The 20,204-nt window shown below is 31.2% G+C and overlaps 1 protein-coding gene across 1 annotated transcript in view; it reads right to left on the minus strand.

The window, feature by feature from the left end:
• The window catches only part of LOC148624291 (putative ATP-dependent RNA helicase DHX57), a 43,342-nt gene that overhangs the window by 12,546 nt on the left and 10,592 nt on the right, over window positions 1-20,204 (minus strand). Inside the window, exons 5-22 of the mRNA XM_088566959.1 lie at window positions 19,070-19,191; window positions 17,789-17,984; window positions 17,498-17,622; window positions 14,514-14,647; window positions 13,792-13,846; window positions 13,183-13,364; window positions 12,823-12,929; window positions 12,545-12,651; window positions 12,315-12,374; window positions 11,297-11,410; window positions 9,768-9,931; window positions 9,380-9,456; window positions 8,467-8,562; window positions 6,899-6,948; window positions 5,959-6,049; window positions 5,412-5,507; window positions 3,417-3,500; window positions 1,531-1,668 (exon numbers count right to left, since the gene is read on the minus strand). Coding sequence (XP_088423085.1) covers window positions 1,531-1,668; window positions 3,417-3,500; window positions 5,412-5,507; window positions 5,959-6,049; window positions 6,899-6,948; window positions 8,467-8,562; window positions 9,380-9,456; window positions 9,768-9,931; window positions 11,297-11,410; window positions 12,315-12,374; window positions 12,545-12,651; window positions 12,823-12,929; window positions 13,183-13,364; window positions 13,792-13,846; window positions 14,514-14,647; window positions 17,498-17,622; window positions 17,789-17,984; window positions 19,070-19,191 — 1,998 coding nt within the window. The remainder of the gene's footprint in view (window positions 1-1,530; window positions 1,669-3,416; window positions 3,501-5,411; window positions 5,508-5,958; window positions 6,050-6,898; window positions 6,949-8,466; window positions 8,563-9,379; window positions 9,457-9,767; window positions 9,932-11,296; window positions 11,411-12,314; window positions 12,375-12,544; window positions 12,652-12,822; window positions 12,930-13,182; window positions 13,365-13,791; window positions 13,847-14,513; window positions 14,648-17,497; window positions 17,623-17,788; window positions 17,985-19,069; window positions 19,192-20,204) is intronic.

Below are 20,204 nucleotides of genomic sequence, written 5' to 3' on the forward strand. Positions count from 1 at the left end.
CACAAAGTTAATGCTTCAGACAGAAGTTCATAGCATGTTCTCTTCAACAAGGGGCTCCCAGGAGCCCGAATCACTCACTTTGTTAAATTTTTGCCTTTGAAGGGCAATAACTAACAAGGAGTTGTCCAACAATTTTGATTCAAAGAAGACTTTAATAGGACTTATCATAAGGATCATATCATCAAATGAGTTTCTTTCTATCTATTATAGTTTTAAAGATATTGGCAGAAAACTGCTAAAAACATCATTTTTCACCTTTCCAGGGCAATTACTCGTAGGAGTCGTCCAACAACTTGGATCTCCACACACTTTTGTAGGCCTTATCATAATGATCATTTCAGCAATTAAAAGTTTCTTTGTTTCTATCATAGTTTTCAAGATATTGGCTGAAAACTGAAAAAAAAAAAAATTTTCACCTCTCAAGGGCAATAACTCTAACAAGGACATCATCTGACAACTTTGATCCAATGCAGACTTTAGAAAGCCTTGTAATGAAGATCATTTCGGCAATTATTACAATTTGACTAAACATAACCGTTTTGGAGATATATGTGAAAAACTTCTGTCGTAACCCCTATTTTCTATTTTCAGTAACAGCAGCCATGTTTTTTCGACAAATCAAAAATCCTAATATAAGTTCTATGCAGAACACCCTAAGAAACATTCATATCAAGTTTGGTTCCAACTGGTAAAGTAACTTAAGAAAAAAGATTTTTGAAAGAAACAACATTAAAATTAGAGAAAAAATGTCGAAAAAGGCCAATGACTCCAACATGGCTTCATAGATTAAAACAAAAATTTGATCACAAATAGATCTCTTCATGCTGAACACTTTTACCCATGTCGGAATTGGGCAAAACTAATGGTTTTGGAGATATATGTGAAAAACTTCTGTCTGACCCCTATGTTCTATTTTTAGTAACAGTGGTCATGCTTCATGACCTATCAAATATCCCCACAGAACATTAATATCAAGTTTGGTTCTAATTGGTCAAGTAGTTTCAGAGGGAAGAGTTTTGAAAAATTGTTAATGATGACAGATGACAATGGCGGCGGACGCCAAGTGATGGCAATAGCTCACATGGCCTTTTGCCAGGTTAGGTATAAAGGATATATTCCAAACACTAGTGTTCTTTTGTAAGTTACTGAATAATTTGCCTCAGGTCCTGACTATAGTAACATCTCTCAATATTACCATTAAGTTTTTCAGTTATCTCAAAATTTTTATACAATTTTGATATTATAAAACTAAATATAACTTTCATAAATGAAAAAGGAATTTGACAGACAAATAAAATTCCTATTTTATTACGAAATCTTGCTGTATAGGTATGATCACAAAGAAGATACCTCTGCTTCAAATAAAGTTAAATGTAAAATCAATTAAGTTCAATTATCTTTGGAGTCCTCTAACAGTAATCATATTCCTTCATGTACATGTACATAAGATGCTTAATCTTCATGAAAAATGTCCTCAAAATCTCTAGAGCAGGAAACTTTGTTTGCTGGGGTATAACAAGTATATTGTACCTCTTGTCCAGTAAGTTCTATAACACCATCAGTACCATATCTAGCAGCCCTCTCCACATCACGATATGTTATTCCCTCCTTTACAAAACCAATGTCTGATAATAATTCTACAAACTGCTGTTTTAAACTAACTAACATCTGAAGAAATGAAGAGACATATTGGTATGTGTAATGTCATGAATATTAAAATGCAAACAAATACTGAACAAGGACCTTAGTAAGGTATACAAGAGTATTTTTCTTACTTATTTTTAATATTCAATTACATGTACAATGAAAAAACTTAAATAGTAGGTAGCAATTACATGTACAATGAAAAAACTTAAATAGTGGGTAGCAATTAAGTTAAATTTTTTTTTTTTTTGATTAACAGAAAATGTGATTCGTAAAACATTATCCTCTTGTAAATTTACCTCCTTACATTGCTGTTTAAACATGATCTTACATAAAAAGCTAGAAAGTTACAGATATAAAAAATGGCGCAGTTTATAATTTTCAGTAACTATTTACAGTAATTTAACACTAGTAAAGTATAATCCACCTAAAAAAATCACCTGATCTTAAATTTTCACTTTTGATTTTTGAGAGCAATTTAAAAAAAAAAATTAAACTTAAATACCAGTAAGTTTTAAAGCATATGCAGAAACTTGATATAATCATAACACAAAAAACTGTGATCAAAGCTCATGAAGTGATATCCCTGCTCCTGCTTTCCACTCAAGAAAACATATAAGAAACCACCTTTAGTGGTTTTTGAGGAGTTGCAATGGAAACATGGTGATGGACAGACAGACAAATGGTAACATTCACTGCACAACCAATATATACCCCAACTGCTTATAATAGGGTGTTATAATCACAGACATTTGAACCAACAGGGAATACTGCAAGCAAGCCCCAAAAAGTTAATATCCACTGCTTCATGTGGATTTAAATCAAGTAAAACCCTTAAGTATGATTACCTCCCTTTGCAGGCATGGAACGATAATCATCTTCTTTATGTACATCTACATGTGAAGCTTCATGTGCCTTTAATATTGCATCGAACTCTGATGAGCAGTAGAAGGAGTTGCATTTTTTAACACATAAAACCTGTAAGCTTAATCATCTCCTTTTGCTGGCATTGGACAATAACTATCTTCCCTAATGTGCATCTGCATATCTGTATTTAACGTTTCATTAAGATCCAAGTAGATTTAGGAGGTTTAAGGAGATTTAATTATGGTTTCACTTACCACTTCTGGGTCAATTGGCTACCCCCTATGTAGTACCAAAAACACACTGAACCTAGATCTATGTATGTATTGTAAGAGCATTATTTGTGTGTATTCTGATCAAAAGAAGTCAAAATAAAGCTGAGAATGTGTTCTTTAAAATCATATTAGTAACTTACTTCAAAAGTGTATGAATATTGTTTACATGTGTGAGTTATTTGCCTCCATGCTGTCAGTTAGCAAAAAAAGTAAAAATGTGAATTTTCAGTATTATTTATTGAAGTAAATTTTATGAAGAATTTCTATGATCATCATTCCATTAGGATAATGATTTTGAAAGCCTTATTTATCAAGCTTCGCAATGGAATGCAACTTAAATACGTCATTTGTCCTGGGAATTCACAGTGAAGCTTTGAAATTTACTTTTTTAAAATGTAAAGTAAAGGAAACATTAAAAGTGGTCAGTAAGACCTAAAACTTCAAAATTTGATCATCTCCCTTTGCAGGTATTTTCCTAGATGTACATATAATGCCTACAAATTTGAATTGCTAAGGAGCAGCTGTATTTACAATGTAAGTGGACAACAGACAGATGGACAGATTGACAGGGAGATTCCTATATACATCCCAAACTTTGGTAGGAAAAAAACACTAACAACATAGATACATTACCTGAAGAGATTTTTGTGACAGGAAATTATCTTGACAAAAGATGTAGGCTTCTCTAGGGCCCTTCTTTTTTGCAGTCAACCAATCCTGTAAAAATGAATGAAATCTTTAATAATAGCGTACTAAGCTTAGCAAGAGATGATTTTGTGCAGGACTCCAAGATAAATGAAACATACAAACTGTGAATGTGTCATTTTTATGTACACATACATTTTAATACACTAAGGGACTAGAGAGCTTTCATTATGATCATCAATAGTGAAGGATGTGTTGTTCTGTAAGGAATCACAATTTCATGCTGTAAAAAAATTGAGTAAAGGGTACACATGAAATATTCCTGCTATACTTCTAGATATTCAATCAGTGGTTATGAAGATGCTGTTGATAAACGGTATTATTGCTGAACAGAGGAAAAAATGGAAATACAGACAGAATGGTCATTTTACAATAAAGAGATGGGCATTAAAACATTGTAGTACCTTGAGCGCTATATATTTACAGCCAGTTAGTCATAACAAGTAAATCCACTACTGGCAATGAACCATATGGAACTTAAGTTTTAAACCACCATCTGTCCATCGCATTGATTATCCAAATATTTTCGGGCATCCATTGAGATATTCACTATATATGTGTTACAGTATACGTTTAATTTTGTTCTAGTCAAATGATTTATGGCTATGTTATGGCCACAGAACTTATATACTTTGATAAAACTTTTGGGTGCCAAGATTTACAAAAAAAAACATTTAAGATATTGACTTTATACTATTTGGTATGTACTATAGATCTAGATGATTCACAGCTTTTAAAGTTATAAGTTGTTATATTTAATTGTTTTGGCTAAGTCGTGGTCTTTGAACAGATAAAATTTTCAGTGGTCTAGACCTTTTTTAACATCCTTTACTGACTTGATATTTGGTATATAAATGTGACTATATTAAGATGAGTTACAGTTCATGTTCAAATTTTGGTCAAGTGGAATGATTTAATGCTGATATCATATGGCCCTTGACCCTGTATATTTATGTCACAATCATAGGTCTTTTATTTGGCAGCCTGTTAAGGCCTTTGTATGTTTTTGTCGTTTAAGTTTTATATAGAACCATTGAGGAGAAGTGGCAGAAATGTGATAGAAAAAAAACAAGAAAAAAAAAGACCAACTGATAGATGATCATATCACCATGTTTTTCAAATCACAGAGTGTAAAAGTGAAACATAATTACATGAAATTTGACTATATATAACTACGATTTTGATTGGTTCAATTGGTACTTTATGATCTTTGCAAATTATGATGATCGACAAGCAGAGTCCATTATTTGTGAAACCTTTAGTGTGTTCCCACATAGTATTAGGTAAAATCCTATAGTTTATTTTTCAATAATTATTCATGTTTGGTGGTTATATTAAGATGGCTTTATTTTGTCCAATCGCTGCACTCCTAATTTAATGTTTATGGTCATTTAATAATTGCAGAGTTAGTTGGTTCCAGTAGCAGCAGTGGACAAAAAGGGTTTGCTACTTTAAATGACAATAAAATAAAAGATATCTTGACTAACAAAGAAGCCAAAGCTACCAGACAGGCCAATGATTTCCCTGTGAAGACTTTTAAAGGTTATTTGAATTTTTTACATAGTAAATCAAAGTGAAAAAAAAAAACAGTAACAAAACAAAAAACACACACAGGAAGCAAACAAATGATATGATTTATGGTATGTGAGGAATGTCACAAATGTGAACATCAGGATCCTTAATTCAATTTTATCTGAGTTAGTTTCATTCTGAAAGTGTGGATGGGCTTGTTGACAGATGGAAGTGTCAGAACCAATTAGTCAAATAATAAAACAATTGACAACTTTGGATTTCATTAAATATCAACCCTTGAGATCTGTAATGACCTTGGTCATGATATTAACCTAATTCAAAGTCATTAAATGTATACAGAATTTTTAAATACCCCATTATAGGTAATGTAATATGTATTATCTAGTGTACCTGATAGCCATTCAACATAGTTAAATGATCTGAGTTTCCTACAGCAAACTCCAGCTTCTTCTGAGTGGCTTCTAACTTTTTTCCAAAAGGTGATACCTGTGTCATATAAAAAGGCTGAAATGTTTTAGCCATGTTAAAACAAACAGCAGTGTTTCAGAAAATGAATCTTTTTAAAAGTCCTATTACTCTAATATATAGGTATCAGGAAATACAAGGAAGTGTCCTTTTGTAAAGAAAACAATGCACCAAAACCGAGTTATATCCATTACAGCCTTATTGAGATATGTGTTGACAGAAGGATGGATGGTGGTACATGTATACCATATTTAAACATCCACCAAAAGAAAGGCCTATAAAAATTCCTGCTGGTATCAGTGGACTGTTGTTCTCCAGGGCTTACATATTCAGGATATTTTGTGTCTAATTGTAGGAAATATCAAATTGATGTTTCTTACCTAATGCAAAATTAAGTGATATTTTAACAGAAAAACATAATCATATGTACTGGTAGTACATGTATAATTTAAACAATGAAACCATAGCTTACAAATGGTGATTTAAAGCTGAGAGATGCTGCAATTGTGAGAGCTGGATCTAAACATCTAAATATAGCACCTAACAACATCAGTTTTCCTATTCTACAAAATACAAAAAATTATTGCCTGATTTCAAAGTAATCCTAGTTGAGCTGGTGGTGATAATTGGTAAAGAATGTTAATATATTAACTGAATGAAAAATAACTTTTCTGCTAAACGGACCAATCAAACTAGTACCCATAATATTGTGAGCAAACTCACAAAAAATATTTTTACCTACACTATAATAACAAATTCTATCTCTACATATGACGCCTATTTTTTCTAACGGAAGAGTTACATACTAGAGTCTTAAAAATTAAGTTAAATTATCTCCCCTTAAAGGAGCTTAAAAGTAAAAAAAAGTACTTATGGGTAGACATATTAAAAATATCATACCAAATATAATTTTGTTTTCCTAGGTATAACAAATATACTTGCAAAGTTAATGATAATGTAGCCACATCATAATTACAATTAAGATTCAATGTATATCTAATCACAAGGGCAAATATACACACAAACAAAGGCTCCATGCCTTAATATGTAGCCAGTTTTCATAGTGATGTTCCAGGAAAGAGGGTACCATCTTCACAATCTGCTTGCAAGGGTATACATACAGATTCTCCTTCAGTATCGAGGGAACTATAAGATTTCTCACTTCAGATAGTTAAACTTTAGATTTAACCCACTCACTGAAGCTCATGGGTTGAAATCTAAAATTTCTCCACAATCTTTGGAGAGTGGAGAAGTTTTTTAATCCCCAGAGCATTGGAGGAGAATCAGTTTCTCCCATGAAATCTGTAAAAAAACCTGGAAATGCAAAATGGTGGGAAAACTTTGCAGAAATTTAATAAGCACCTGGTGGTTAAAAGCCATTGAGAAAAATCAATAAACACAAACATACTAACCTGACATCTACAGGCAAAGACCCAAGATGATATCCTAATGGAGTCAGATCCTGAAATACACCACAATAACAATGAAGGAACATTTTTTCTATAATTGGTATCTATGATTATTTTCAATTTCTGTCCTCTCTGATCTAAGCAATATTAATTTAATTTGGACCAATTACTCAGCAAGTAAGATAAATACATGTAGCTATATATCCCATTCTGCTTAAGATATTTAAAGACACATATGGCTCAAAGTTCCTACAAAATTTGAATCATCAAAACAATGGTAAAGTTCACACATCTAAACCTTCATAACAATACATACGATGGGGACATAACTTTTTGTAGTCTTAAACTGATTTGGAGCTGGCATGTCAGTTGACTACTAGTAGTCCTTAGTTTGTACATTTGTGTACTTTGTATTCAATTTCTTTATTTCTGTTGTATCAAGGGACTCAAACCATTTTAAACTGATTTTTAAGTGTAATTAATTGTGTAATATTTTTCAACAGTGGCCAAATTTTAAAGGGGGAGGGTTGTGATCATGCCAAAGTACTTTAACCCTGCCACATTTTTTTGCGTCTGTCAGGAATTTCTGGCCTCTGTATGTTTTGTTTTGTTTTCACCTTTCGTTTATTTTTTATGTTACTTGAGTATATAGGGGCAACTCTTTCACTGTACCTATGTATAATGATTATTTGGGGACAGCAGCAGCCTGCCCTGTGGGATGAGGATTTCCTTGTTCATTGAAGACCAATGGGTGGCCTTGGGCTGATATTTTCATCCCAGTGGGGTTTTTGTCTCTTTGACATATACACCATACCTATTCTCGTTATATCAAAAACAATTAAGGAAATGACAAGGTATTCTGCTGTTGAGAAATGCTGAAAATAGTCCAATAACTCTTAAAAAATGGTCATATCAAAGTGAATTACCGAAATTCTTACCGAATATGGTGGGAATGTGCAAAGTAGATACATACACAAGATCTCATATTAAGAAATCTTGAAAAGGGTATAAATGAGTAAATCTAATAACTCATTCAAAGATAATCAAATATAAATAGTAAGCACATATAAACTTTACAATACATCCTATCGATTGATTATTCTTTCTTACTGGTTAGTGGTAACCAATCGATTGTAATCAGTTGTTCTATATCCTATGCTAAAAACTTATTACAGTTTCGCATAAATATTAAAGTAGATCAATGGAATAAAAAAGATGAAAACTGTTTATGATCTATAGCTTAAACTTTGATGTTTAAGAAGAAAAATGGACATGAAGAGAGAACAGTGTTTTCTTCTAGGAAGTGAAATATTGAGAACAGTCTAATCTCATTACTTCTACAAAATTTGTTAAAATCAAAACAGCGGTAAAGGAAGCATCTATACCATACATTACAGCACATGCTACAAAACATGGAAGGATTCCATCCAGTAAGAGGAGATGTGTCCACAGGGTCATCTATGATTTATATATTAATATTTTATTTTAAATATATCATTAATTTGAATTTAAAAATATGCAGTTAATATTAAGATCTAAGTAGAAATATATACTAAAGTAAAATATCTTACATGTTTTTCATCCAGTGCCCCTAGATCTTGCAAACGTTTTAATGCTGTTAATATTGATTCTTCCTCAGGAGGTTCTAATAACTGTTCTAAAACTTCCTTCAAATATTGAATGTAAAATATAAGGTTTTATCATATGCTTTATTGCTTGTAAAAAAATACAGTAATGTTTTAAGGAGTACCATTATTTTTACCATTTTAACACCTCAAAGAGAACATTTAGCAGCAAAAGTAATATGTAGTTTTACACTGTGTTACCTTTGACAACAATCCTACACAAGTTCAGTCATCTTGCAATTTTATATAAAACATGCACTGCCAGTGAGCAAATAGTCTTTGTTTTGAGTAAAAAACTTTACCTTTAAATTGTTTTTAAGAATTTTGACACAAAACTATAAGAAGAAAAATTACAAACATTGGTTCTAGAAAACCTTGATCAAGGGGGAGATAATTGGCAGGAAAATGTTCCATAGAAAGGTAATGGGAGTTTTTTTTTCCTAATACATTGTATCAAGAAAAAAAGTTCAGCATTCCCTGTTTCTTTCCTAGAATGTGTTAAATAAAATGTCTGATAAGTGTTTTTTCAACCATTTTTACAGAAATTGGATATGCCTTTTTTTAATTGACGCAGAAAACTCCTAATATAAGTTACCAATATAAAATCCTTTAAAAATCTCCAACATTACTGCTCAATTATCTCAAAGTCAAGTTTGGGGATGTGTGTATTTTTTAAGCAAAATTCTAAAATATATTCATTCAACATCATCTCTCAGAAAAAAATCTATTGACAAAAATATCTTAAATATGTGGTTCACATGTGTTAACAGCCCTTTCAAGTTATTTTACTTTTTAAGTTATAATATGAATTGTAAAACCAATACATATACTAAATATGACCTGGCTCTGAGGTACTTACTTTTGCAGACAGTTTTGAGAATATGTCTAGCATCTTTATTCTAAGCACAATCTGTTCTAAAGGTGCTCTCAGAATTTCTGAAAGGTAATTTATCAGCATGTACATGCTAAAGAAATTGTTAAGAGTCTTTTTTTTTTAATTACAACTGTAACTTTAAACTTATAATGTGTATAATTGTGTAGCAAATAACTTAGTATGGAAAGTCTCAATACCTGAAAGTCTCAATACCTGAAAGTCTCAATACCTGAAAGTCTCAATACCTGAGGCATCATTTTGTATTGACATATTTTCCAATAGATATTTGGTCTAATAGTGAAAGGCTTTATCACCCAGTTAATCATATGGAACCTCTGTACAAAAAAGGCTTGAAAATAAGCAGCAATCATACCTGGTACAGGTTGGTCAATTAGATGATTATAAAATCTATGACTTGTAAACAGGTGAAAACAAACACCATGAGTTACACGTCCTGCTCTTCCTTTCCTCTGTACAGCATTAGCTCTAGACACCCAAGCTGTATCAAGACTCTCCATACCTCTTGAGGGGTCATATCTGTGTGATCAATAAACCATTTGAATATTACATTTTATTTAAGGACATGGTCAGTGATAGAAAAACAATAAGTTAACTTCTCTTAGCCCTTTAAGCTAAAAATCATTAACAGCAAAAACATTATTTCCAACATTCAGAGGGCAAGAACTCATACAAGGATATTTTACAAATTTGATCCATGCCAACTTTTGTAGGTCTTAGAGCTGATTTCCTTGTACTTTTGTCCCATAATTCTTTTCTAGCTTAACCATGACATTATCAATAGCTTATGATGAATAGGATTTAGCAAGATTTAATTAACATTGTTTTATCATAAATTTATTTATTATATAGATAGCAGTGTTTTATCGAACGTTCCCAGAGAAATAAATTTCAATAATTTACACTGTGAAATAAATTTGGTAATTTCACTCTTGGACTTTCTCCCACCAAAACATCACAACTTTGAAATCAATCCGCAAAGGTGCAATCTTTAATATCTATTTAAACATTGTGAAAAGTTGGCGGCATATCACTTTAAAAAATACTTTCCTAGTTACAGATTACACAAAATACGTACCATATACAACATAAAGTGAGAAAAAATGGCTAAGTTTAATGTCATAATGCTAAAAATATAAGAAAAAATGTCATCCAATTCCACCAAGATAAAAGATGCACATCTTCAATATGATGAAGATCCCAAACACTGTACAAAGTTTGAAATATGTAGTTTCAACACTTTATTGGATTCTCATTACACTAAGTGGGTAACCCTAGGCATGACCTACAAGACAAATGGACAGACAGATGGAGTCAAGGGGTTACTAGACCTGCTTTGTAATTTCCTTAATGAGCTCCTAAAAATACCTTGCCAACAAGTTAACTACCAGTAAATATATATGTATTTCACTAGTGAGATTCAAGAACTTGAATAACAGGTATTAAAATATAAAGAACATTTTATCAATTGTAAGTTTCTATGAGCAATATGTTTTTCATGATGGAAAACAAAAAAAATATCAAAGTATTATTTTTGACATTTGTAGGAAAAGATTTGTTTTACAACACAGGTTTCTTGGACTTTTTTTTATGGTTTCAAAGATAGAAGTCAAAAGACAGCAAAAGCATTACATTGTATTTCCAGCATATCAAAGGCAATATTTCCTTCAAAGAGATGTTATACATATATAACTTTGACTAAATAAGACTATTCTACACCTTAACATAAAGAATATTTCTTCATTGTAAAAAGTAACCAACAGCAAAAACACTATTTGCCTGAAAGTTTTGATATCAAGTCTATTTTAAAGCCTTATTGCCTCTACTTCAATATAGTGAAGGATTTAAAATGTTTAGTTATAGACATTAGAGATTGTTTCTTACCTCTTTTCCTTCATTTTCCCACAATCAATCACGAAGACAATATCATCAATGGTTATAGACGTTTCAGCAATATTGGTTGCTATGACAATTTTAGTCACACCTTCTGGTGGTTTCCTGAAGTAAAATGTAGCTTTATAAAAAACAAACTAAGAAGAATTAAACAAACAGCCATACAGAAAAATGAAAAAAAAATTGAAAGAAAGAAAATTTATAAGGTAATCTCAATACCTCTGCTAAGCATTAAAACAATTCCTGCATATAATTTAAAAAGGTCAGCTTAAAATACATGTAATATGAATCAACAAAAACAGCTTTCAGTGACATTTAAATATTTTTGTTTTGTTTTATTAATCATGTTATAAAAAACATATGTCTTGTGTGATTCAATTTGAAATAAAAAGTTTGTCAAGTAGTAATTCAAAATATATACAATGACCTCCTACTGGAACATTTTGTGCATAAAAATCGTCAAAATGTAAATCAATCCAAGGTGAATTGCAGGCTTTTTAAAAATAAATATTTGATTTTAAATTTTGTCATTTATAATTTCATGTCAAAAAGTCTTTCAGCTAATTCAAAAATCAAGTTTTTACAGTATATAAAAAAATTATATTGTTTCAAGAAAATAGCAAGTGGGTAAAACAGTATAAAAAAGGAGAATGAACTATTGAAACCACCAATTAACAAATGATAAGCAAAGAATTAATATAATCTAAAGGCTTTGACTCATACATTTACATGTATACAGTAATGTTCATTCATTATTTCAATTACTTTCAATAACATGGTAGATAGAGGGAACTCAAGCTGAGCAACACATGTTCTATATGTTTGAAGCCTACATATTCTTACTTATTGTTGGTACATTTCTCTATTTTATTAAAAATAGAAAATACAAATATTATACTTTAAAAAAAATGTTTGAATTTTGAGAAATGGGACATTGCAAAAATTCTGGCTAATACCAATGAATGGTTACAAAACGTATATTTTTTACAAAAAGAAAGTGTATACTCACGTAAAAACTATTTGTTGGTCTTCACTGGATAAAGATGAATGCAGAGGAACTATTTTGTACCTGATTAAAAACATAAATGGGTGTAGTTAGTATGACCTATTCCAATGCATAAAATTATTGATAATACACATCATGTATTTGAAGGCTAAACTGTACACAATTTTGATAAAAAGTACATTAATCCATTGAATTGATGAATTAAAATCCAACATCACTAAACAATGACTTACTTTCTGTGATTACGTTGTCCAAACACAGGACTGGTGTCGACAAGATCAAGTAAGGTCTGTATGTCTGAGAATCCTTGAAGAAATACTAAGATAGATCCCTTAGGCATCTGAAATGTCATGCAAAGAGTAACAAGTTATGGAATTCACAAATAGTTAAAAGAATCTTTCTCTGTAAGCAGTTCAAGTTACTAGCTTCATGGCAATGTTTTTTAAAGTTTTTTATTCACACTGAGTTGTGCAGTCAGTAACATTCTAGCTCTCATCAATAATATTTTTACCTCATGGTCTCCTTCAACAATATATTCAAGAAGTGAAACGATCAAATCAAAGTTGATCTTGCTGAAATCCATCATAGACATTGTTTTACAAACTGCCTTGCTGTGACCTAAAAATGAGAACCAGCTACTAATTTCACATTAAAAAAATAGTTTATTTGACATCTTTATATGTTTACTATTGTTAAATAAAAGCAGTTTTCAATAACTGTACCAACATTTAGATATCTTTGCTAATCTACATAACTTTAACCCTATGTTCTACATTTTGTTCATACATATCTCTCTTAACTGTTTCAAATATTATCTACAGGTCTTCTTCAAAATTAAAAAAAAACAAGGTGTAAATGAAAAAAAAAATACCTGCATATCTCATTTTTAATTGTTTTACACTGAGATTTTCATCTTTTATATGATCACCAGCAGGTTTAGATGGGTCACTGTTTATCAAATCATACTCATCATCATAATCCATGCCATACTTGAACACAGAGTTTGATTTCTTAAGTGATCTGGCATAGGGAGAATGTTCATCCATTACAAACCTTAGAATAATAACAAAACATATCTCAAAGTCACTGTAAAGTAGACAAAAAAGAACAATAACAAAATCATTACATTGCCTTGTCGATAAAAAAAACAACAACAACCAGTGACCTTTACCACTGACCTTGAAACTAACTAAGATTCAGTTCAAATTTTCCTAAGAATTTAGTATGTACCAAAAGTGTAAAAAAAAACCTGTTTAATTTACTAGCAGGAACTCACCATTTTTCACAGATTTTATGGTTGATAGTCTTTAATATCAAATATGAACAATATACAATTTGATAAAAAATTTGTAAACTTTGCTGTTTTGACTGGTCCACTTTGTTCAGAAAAGATGCTTAGTCAAAGACCTTAGATACCTTAAATTGCTTGTTACTAAAAGAATAAAACATTTCAATAGATTTAAAACAATTTAACAAGTACCTTGTCATTTCAACGGCATCTTCTAGGAAATACTGATCTACTGGGAAAGTTTTACCTACAAATTCAAAAAGTTTTAATCTATATAATTTCTTGATAGTCAATGAATTTATTTGATTGAGAAAATTATATAAATAAGGCATTGTTTAGACTAAGTAAAGCTTCACCTCTGAAAGAGATGTTATAAATTTTCAAAAGCAACAAAGGGTATGAGATGTTAAAGAATAATCAAGGTTCAAAAAGTAAACAAAAGAATATATTCTAAGGATAAAGACTAGACAGGGAATATAGACATATACAACAAAAAACAAAGAAACAAAAGTAAATGAGCAACCCTGATTCCATTAAAAACTTCAAGCATGGACCAGGTGCACTGGTAGGGTAAACATCCTCTGCTTTTCTAGAAAACCTACTCATAAAATGTCACATTCAGGGTTGTGGAAAGAAGAAAAGAAAACTACAATTTTGTATAATTTGTCTGCGATCCTGATTGAAATCAAGCAACCTTAAGTATTTTAACAGGTAGAAAAGATTAACTTTTTATATATACATTTAGAAATATAGTAAAAAATTACACAGAGCATTACTTAATTCGAAATTTGTTTCATAGTACTTCACAAGACATGTTGACTGGGGTATACATTGTAGACGAAATCATATTTCTTTTCCGTTATATTTTTATATCATGTTTTAACTATAAAAAGAATATCTTTGATTAAGCATACCTGGTATATCAATGACAGGACAACCATTGAAATAAGCAGAGAATAACTCAGCATTAAGTGTAGCACTCATCAGGATTATCTTAAGGTCAGGACGAGTATACAACACATCTCTCAGGTACATTATCAAAAAATCACTACAAAATAAAACAGGCCATACTAGGAAGTAATTACCACAGTGTTACAATAGTAATATCAAAGTATTACAAAAAATACACGTTTTCACAATGTATGTGTAATTGTGCACTTAATTGTGTAGTTGCTTCTCAATCTCACTATAAATCATTCTATAGAAATTACAGGAATTAATAAAAGGAAACAATAGAAATATATACAAAAGCCAAAGAATAAGAAATATAAAAAAAATAAATTCTTTGTTACACATAGCAACACTAACAGGTAACTAAAAATAACCAGCATTCTGAGAGTAATACAAGGTCCCCTACCAGAAGAAATCCATGCTGAATAGAACAGAATGCAAACTCAATGCATAATTGTGAATGAGAAATGTGCAAAAAACTGAGTGTATAATAATTTTGTTTGTCCAGGGGCCATAACTCAGCAAAAATTCAACAGACCAGAACATAATTCAAGCTAGATCTGCAACTTGTCAATGTAAACAGTGTATCAAATATCAAACATACATCTGCAAGCATGACAGAACAAGAGGCTCCAAGGACCTTGAATCACTCACCTGGTTAAATTTTTGCCTTTCAAAAGCAATATCTCTAACAAGGAGTTGTCTGACAATTTGGACTCAATAAAGACATTGGTAGGACTTATAATAAGGATCATTGCATCAATTGAAAATTCCTTTCCATCCATTATAGATTTCAAGATATTGTCTTAAAACTGCTAAAATCATAATTTTGTGCCCTCTAACAAGGAGTAATCCAACAACTTTGATCCCTTACAGACTATTGTAAGCCTTTTAATAAGGATCATTTCGGCAATTGAAAGAATTTGGCAAAAACTGGCAGTTTTGGAGAAGTATAAGAAAAACTTTTGACCCTTTTGTTCTATTTTCAGTAATTACAGCCAATTTTTTTTTAAAGGATAAAAAATCCCCACATTAGATCAACCAGAAAACCCTAAGGAATTTTCATACTAAGTTTTGTTCTAATTTGTCAGGTAGTTTCAGATGGGAAAATTTTGAAAGAAATAACATTAAAAATAGGGGAAAAAAACATTGAAAAGGTAAATAACTCCAACATGGCTAAACAAATAAAAACAAATTTGGCCTCAAATAGAACTCATCATGCTGAACACTTTTACCCGTATAGGAATTTGGCTAAACCTAACGGTTTTGGAGATATATGCTAAAAACTTCTGTCTGACCCTTATGTTCTATTTTTAGTAACAGTAACAATTTTTTTCGATGTATCATAAATCCCCACATAAGTTCTATCCAGAATACACTAAGGAACATTCATACCAAATTGGTTCAATTTGGTCAAAGTTATGTCAGAGGAGAAGATGTTTGAAAGAAAACACATTAAAAAGTGCAAAAAACTTTGAAAAAGAGCAATAACTCCAACATGGCTAAACAGATTAAAATGAAAATTTGACCACAGATAGATCTCATCATGCTTAATACTTTTATTAAGTAAATATTTTGCTTAACCTAAAGGTTTTGGAGATATATGTGAATAATTTCTGTCTGACTCCTATGTTCTATTTTTAGTAACACTGCCTATGTTTTTCAACACATCAAAGTTCCCAACAGCAGTTCAATGCAAGATACCCAAAGGAACATTCATACCCAGTTTGGTTTTTATTGGTCAAGTAGTGTCAGAGGAGAAGAGTTTTGAAAAATTGTTAACAAGCATGATAACAAGCAGGGATAAACGTCAAATGATGGCAATAGCTCATGTGGCCAAAGTGTAGAAAACTGAGTTTTACACTAATTTTCCAAGTCCAAGTGCCATAACTCAGAGAAAAATCAATGGACCAGAACAAAATACGAATTATAACTGTAACCTGTCATGGTAAAGCAATGTTTCTAATATCAATTCAAGTTTGTTTTTGTCTGCAAAAGCACGTTTCCCCTAGTCCCGCAAACTGTTCTGAGCATTTTTGGTTCAATTGTTTCAGAGGAGTTGCGCTGACAGTGTAATTTAAGAGGATTTTTAACGAATTTCTAAGTTCAAAGGAGCATAACTCCTACAAAAATTGGGGGATCAAAATTTCCTGATTATAAGCACAACGACATATGATGTTCTTGCATCATACCAAGTTTGGTAAAATTTGGTTCAATAGTTTCAGAAGAGTTGCACTGACAAGGTAACTTAAGAAGATTTTTGGCAAATTTCTAACTTCAAAGAGGCCTAACTCCTACAAAAATTCGGGGATCAAAATTTCCTGATTAGATGCACAATGACATATGATGTTCTTGCCTCATACCAAGTTTAGTAAAATTTGGTTCAATAGTTTCAGAAGAGATGCAATGACAATGTAATTTAAGAGGATTTTTGGCAAATTTCTAAGTTCGAAGGGGCATAACTCCTACAAAAATTGGAGGATCAAAATTTCCTAGCAGAATTCACAACTACATATGTTCCTGTTACATACTAAGTTTCGTAAAATCGGTTAAAATAGTTTCAGAAGAGTTGCACTGACAAGGTAATTTATGTGGATTTTTGGCAACTTTTCAACTTCAAAGAAGCATAGCTCCTACAAAAATTTGGGAATCAAAATTTCCTAGAAATAAGCACAAATAAATATGATTTTCTTGCTACATAAAACATTTAGTAAAATTTGGTTCAATAGTTTCAGAGGAGTTGTGCTGAGAAGGTGATTTATGAGGATTTTTGGCAAATTTCTAAGTTCAAAGGGGCTCCCACAAAAATTAAGGGACAAAAATTTTCTGGTAATATGCACAACTACATATGATGTTCCTGCTTCATACCAAGTTTCATAAAATTTGGTTCAGTAGTTTGAGAGGAGTTGCACTGACAAACTTTATAGACTTTGTATACTCTTATTACCTTTCCTGAGACCTTTCATGAACCTCATCAATAATGATATGTGTCACTCCTTCCAGTTTAGGATCTCCTTCCAGTCTTCTCAATACAATACCAGTGGTACAAAATAATAACCTTGTCAAATCAGACTGTAACAGTAATGTCATTTAAGTACATGTTAATCAAAAAGGGAAAATAAATAGAAATATGAGCATGTTTTTTCTTCCATAAAAAATCTTATTAACACAACTAATGACAAACATTTTGCAATAAGATCTAATGTAAAAGTAAACTTTTGTAATTGGTTGTAATTACCTGTACTTTTTCAAGTCTTATTTGATATCCAACACTTCTCCCAAGCTTTTCAGCTCTTTCAGCAGCAACTCTTTCTGCTACAGACATGGCAGAGATTCTCCTAGGCTGGGTACACAATAGATTACATAAATGTAAGCCTTTCTCTTTTAAATAGGAGTCCAGAATGAACTGAGGAACCTGAGTTGTTTTACCACACCTGTAAAAAAATATCCAACTGTCCCTTATATGCACAGAGACTAACTTCTAAAATTTCAAGAAAGTCAATAGCATTTCCATACAGATTCTCCTTCAGTAACAAGTGGTTTAAATAATTTCTCCAATGGATATGGTAAAATTAAAATTTTTAACATGTGAGCTTTAGCGAGCATGATCAAAATCTTAATTTTACCATAGAGAGTGGACAAACAATTTAAATCAAGAATAGGCTGAAGGAGAATTGGTTTCTCTCATGAAATCTGTAGTAAACTAAAAAATGTAAAACGGTGGGAAAACTCTTGCAGAAATTTAATTTCCGCCTGGTGTTAAAAAGTCACATGCATTTTCAATCACTGGCTTAGAATAGGAGAAAAAAAACTTATCCCACACCCATCCCTGCTCAATGGTTTATTGTTTGAAATTAGTGATCACATTTAAGAGAATGGTATATGAATAAGACATTAGTGAGGTGTAAAATCTAATTAATGTTACACTAATACTAGCTTATTATATAGATAGCAGTGTTTTAACAAATGTTCCCAGTATAATAAATTTCAATAATTCACACTGTAAAATAAATTCAATAATTTCACTCTCGGACTTTCTCCTGCCAAAACATCACAACAGGATAATCAACTGGTTATCGTGAATAACCAAAATATGATCTATAGTGCCAAGAATGCTTGAGGATTTAACTCATGAGCAGAGCACGCATTAAATCTTGGTGTTCTTCGGCACTCGTGATAATATTTTGGTTATTCTCTCTTTCCAATTAATCATCCTATTATTATCTAATCATTTCAAACTTTGACTGTTACAAATTAAAAAATATCAGTATATATATATGTAAGATTCTAAAATAAAGTTATTCAGATAAATATGCCATATTTCAGGAATATATTTCTGGTTAAGTTTTAATCCACAGATAATGTCATGAGGTACCACTGAAATTTTTGTTTTAATGTTTTCATAACTGAATTCAAAAATCATCATTGAAATGTAATAATAGAACAATGAATGAAAAACAAGCATTTCAAGCAAGTAACTACAGAAAAATAACCTAGGGTGATTTTTATGTGTACTAACCCAGTCATTCCACTTATAACAGTAACCTGGTGACCCTCAATGGCAGACAGGATATCATCTTGTTTTCTCCAAACAGGTAACTTCTGTCTTTGTAGCATCATTGATTTGTAAGTGGAGCTGGTCTGAAAGATTTGGCTTTTTTAAAAAGTATTTTAATGGAAGAGAGTAAGCAAACTTTAAAATGTAGAAAATACAGAATTTTACTCAGTAAGCATTTGATTTAAGGTAGGAGATACATAAATATTGCGTCCTAGAATTTTTTTGAAATTTTGCATATGGAAAGATCGACTCCAATGCAATCATATGACAGAAAAAAATAACATTGTATCAGATTTCGTTTTCTAAGTACATAGATTTGAAATATACTAGAACAATGATGAAAATACATAGGATATGTAGGGAAATTGTTAAAAAACGGCAGGTATTAAATTATTTCTTAGTATTGTGAAATAACAGTGCCTAGAATTTTCTTTAAAAAATAGTATATAATTATCATCTTTAATAGCTATCAAAAGATGTATAAAAATTACTTGACAACGGGACTCGTTAACCTGTCATGCTCTCCTAAAGGGGGAATACTTTACCTTTTTTTTGTTTTTTTTTTGGTAATGTCAAAATTTATTTCGGTGACGTCACATAATTTTACATGTTATACGGTTGTAAATGAAACGCTAGACTTGCTACGACACTTGTTTCATGTATAGTAAGTGTAGCAAAATCAGTGAACAGAAGGCCCTGGACACAGTTTTTTCTTCAGTTTCAAATGAATTCAAAGATGTTGGAAAAAGGAATTAAAATACTGAAAAGGCAAAGAAACAAAGTTTTTAAAGAAGGCGATTTACAAATATGTGTAGCATTGTCTAACCATTTTATTTCAGATTGCTATATTTTACGAATGCATTTTCTGTATATTCATTTATTTTATAACATGTATTTGTATCGAAAAAAAAGATGTCTTCAAAAATATTAAAAAAATGGATACATGATCGCTGCATTATTGTATGGCCTAAACCATAAAAAAAAGCTCAATGAACATATGTGATATTTGGTAGGCGTGATATTTAATGAAGTCATTGTATTCTTACTGAAGGAGACACCAGCTGACAGTGATAGGAAAGCTGGGAAATCTTCTGAA

This window comes from Perna viridis, chromosome 2 (assembly GCF_037379345.1).
Source record: "Perna viridis isolate PV_CMFRI_1.1 ecotype Kerala chromosome 2, ASM3737934v1, whole genome shotgun sequence".
NCBI lineage: Eukaryota > Metazoa > Mollusca > Bivalvia > Mytilida > Mytilidae > Perna > Perna viridis.